This window comes from Anopheles aquasalis, chromosome 2, assembly GCF_943734665.1.
Source record: "Anopheles aquasalis chromosome 2, idAnoAquaMG_Q_19, whole genome shotgun sequence".
NCBI classification, from domain to species: Eukaryota; Metazoa; Arthropoda; class Insecta; order Diptera; family Culicidae; genus Anopheles; species Anopheles aquasalis.
The window spans coordinates 87,018,147-87,020,646 of NC_064877.1; the positions used below are offsets into that span (position 1 = coordinate 87,018,147).

The 2,500-nt window shown below is 49.1% G+C and overlaps 1 protein-coding gene across 1 annotated transcript in view; it reads left to right on the forward strand.

Moving 5' to 3' along the window:
* Positions 1–2,500, forward strand: part of LOC126568873 (uncharacterized protein DDB_G0283357) — an 84,889-nt gene that overhangs the window by 77,595 nt on the left and 4,794 nt on the right. The window contains exons 3-4 of the mRNA XM_050225544.1: positions 809–915; positions 1,052–1,148. Of these exons, the coding sequence (XP_050081501.1) occupies positions 809–915; positions 1,052–1,148 (204 nt within the window). The remainder of the gene's footprint in view (positions 1–808; positions 916–1,051; positions 1,149–2,500) is intronic.

Consider the following 2,500-nt stretch of genomic DNA (forward strand, 5'->3'; position numbering starts at 1 on the left):
TTTTTACTCGGCATCCAGCCACCACGAAGGGCAATGGATTAGAAAAGTCAAATCCAAACGCACAAACCTCCCGTTTCCACGTTTTCCGTTGACACGATTCAATCCACCAGCCTCATCACCGGCACACCGGGCCAACGAAGCGAGAAAAAGTAATTTAAATTAAAATAATGAACTAGCCAGCGAACTTACCGGCGGCAGCTGTCAGCTGATAATGTCCGCAACTCCACGCCACTTCCAACCACATTAGCACACTCTTTTCGCACCGGGCTACGATTGAAACTTTTCCACTTTGCATCCCCCGCCAACCGTTCCATTCAAACGGTACCACCGTGTCGGTGCTGGCGGTCGGCCGGTCTACAGATTTTACACCCAAATGAATGTGCAAATTAACCTTGATTTCAATATTTACCATCCCTCGGAACTTCCTAGACATCGAGTCCCACGAAATCACGGAGGATGGAATCCTTGAGTGTCTGGTGGTGGTTGCTGTGGCCAGAAGTTTCCATTCTTAGCACCAGGCAAATGGGTAAAGGAACTGCGGTGGCTAATATTAGCCCGAAAGCAACTTTGTTTCCAATTTCAAAACCACACCACAAGCCCACCATACAACTCTTTGCTTTTTAGCTGACGAGATGAACTTTGCGATGTCCTTTTAGGGGGCCAGAAATCAATCGTTTAAAGAGTCGTTTTCCAGTATTTAATGTGTCATCAACCTTCTACGAATTTGCTGCACTTGATCGAGCTCTTAAAGATGATCCAAGTTTCGCTTCTAATTCACTTCCATTCTCCTCGCGCGGTTTAATTACAGAAATCACTCCTGATTGGGCGCATCCCGGTGGCCCAGATGACGGGACCGATCAAACGGGGCCTTCTCTGGCAGCAGCGTGACAGGCTGTTCTCCCGCTGGAAGGAACGGTACGTATCCGATTCGTGCATAAATTATCCTCCTAATCACCGGCCGTTAGGCAAAGGTTTATGGCAATTCCCCTGCAACGGGACACTAATGAAACACGCAACATTAACGCGCGGAATTTGAATGTTTATTTTGCAGATACTTCATCCTAACTCGTGATTATCTCAATTGCTTCAAACGCGCCACCGGATCCGCCTCGGAGAAGATCTCCGACATGGGACAGTTTATATTTAAGGTAAGTTATCACGATGGTGACCGAGAACAGGTACGGGTTCGGTCGAAAGTCATTACAATCTACCTTCGTTGCATCGATGTTGATGCTCTTGCTGATGCTGTGTACGGTCCCAAGAGAACTTCGGTAGCAAAGCAATAGTCTGGGCGTTTCCACTCTAATGGGTGCACCAACGTGTGCACCAGCCAGCATAATTGATGCACCAGCGCTACGTTCCATCGGATAGGACGTAAAATGCAAATTCTATCGCCATCAGTAGACTACGGTGAAGTCTCACCATCGTGCTTGCAGTCGTAGAGGACGGAGAAAATATTTGCTCAGCCTCGCGAAAAGCGGCAACTTCCGCTAAATCGGATTTGTGCACTCCCCGGGCCATTGGCGTGACAACGCCCTGCACAGTAGGATCCGTGTGGTGTGGTTGTTGTGGTTAAACTTTCACAGAAATTCCTCGGAAGATTTCGCAGAAGAAGAATTGTCTTCTGTCGTCATTCACCGGAATCAGCGGAAAACGAGACAAGAGCCTCCTCTCGATAATGCACAGTTTTCTGCGTGAAAATGTGTTTTCTTTTTTATGCTGCGACGAGGACAATGCACAATCAACGGCAACGTAACGCGTTTGCTTTTGAAGCGTTCCAGTTATCGGAACTTCCTGCGCTGCGCTTGGTGCTACGCAGAAGAACGTTGTTTTGCGCTCCGTACCACAACCATCCGGGCGTACGAAGGACCGGAACTGCGGGATCCTTGCGGGACCACTCAATCGCCACACCACGGCTGAGTGCTGAGCGAAGATATTTGCATCGAAGTGCATCACGTCCTGCTGCTCCGTGGTCTGGATTTCATTTTCACACATTTCAACCTGGTAAAACGGAGGACGATGCACTCCGGTAGCTCTTGTCTCGGTGTACTGCGTGCATTCCACACGAGGGAAGGGGTTCCAGGTTCGTCTCGAGTGCAGCCTTCCGCTAAGTGAGACGGAGCGCGAAAAAGAGAGAGCGGGAGTAAACAATGAGGCCAAAAAGGGTTGAAGAAAGGCGTTTTAGACCGTGGACCATGCACCGTGGGTGTGCAATCAGACTTCGATCGGCATGCATTGGGAAAGAGCTGGCAAAACACCCGTTCGTTGGTTGGCTCGTTGGCGTCCTGAGCACTTTTGAGACCCTATGAGTCCTGAAAAAGGGCTTTTTCGGGGCGATAGGAGGAGAAAGAGGTAGGCAGAATGCAATTAAGTGCCGCGCACCACTTGCAAAAATCAAATGTTTGTTCAATGGAGTGCATATAAATTGCTTTTAATTGATTTCAACTCTACGGAGAAACCGGGCGCTAACCAGCGCGCCACCGTTATGCACTTGCATCCT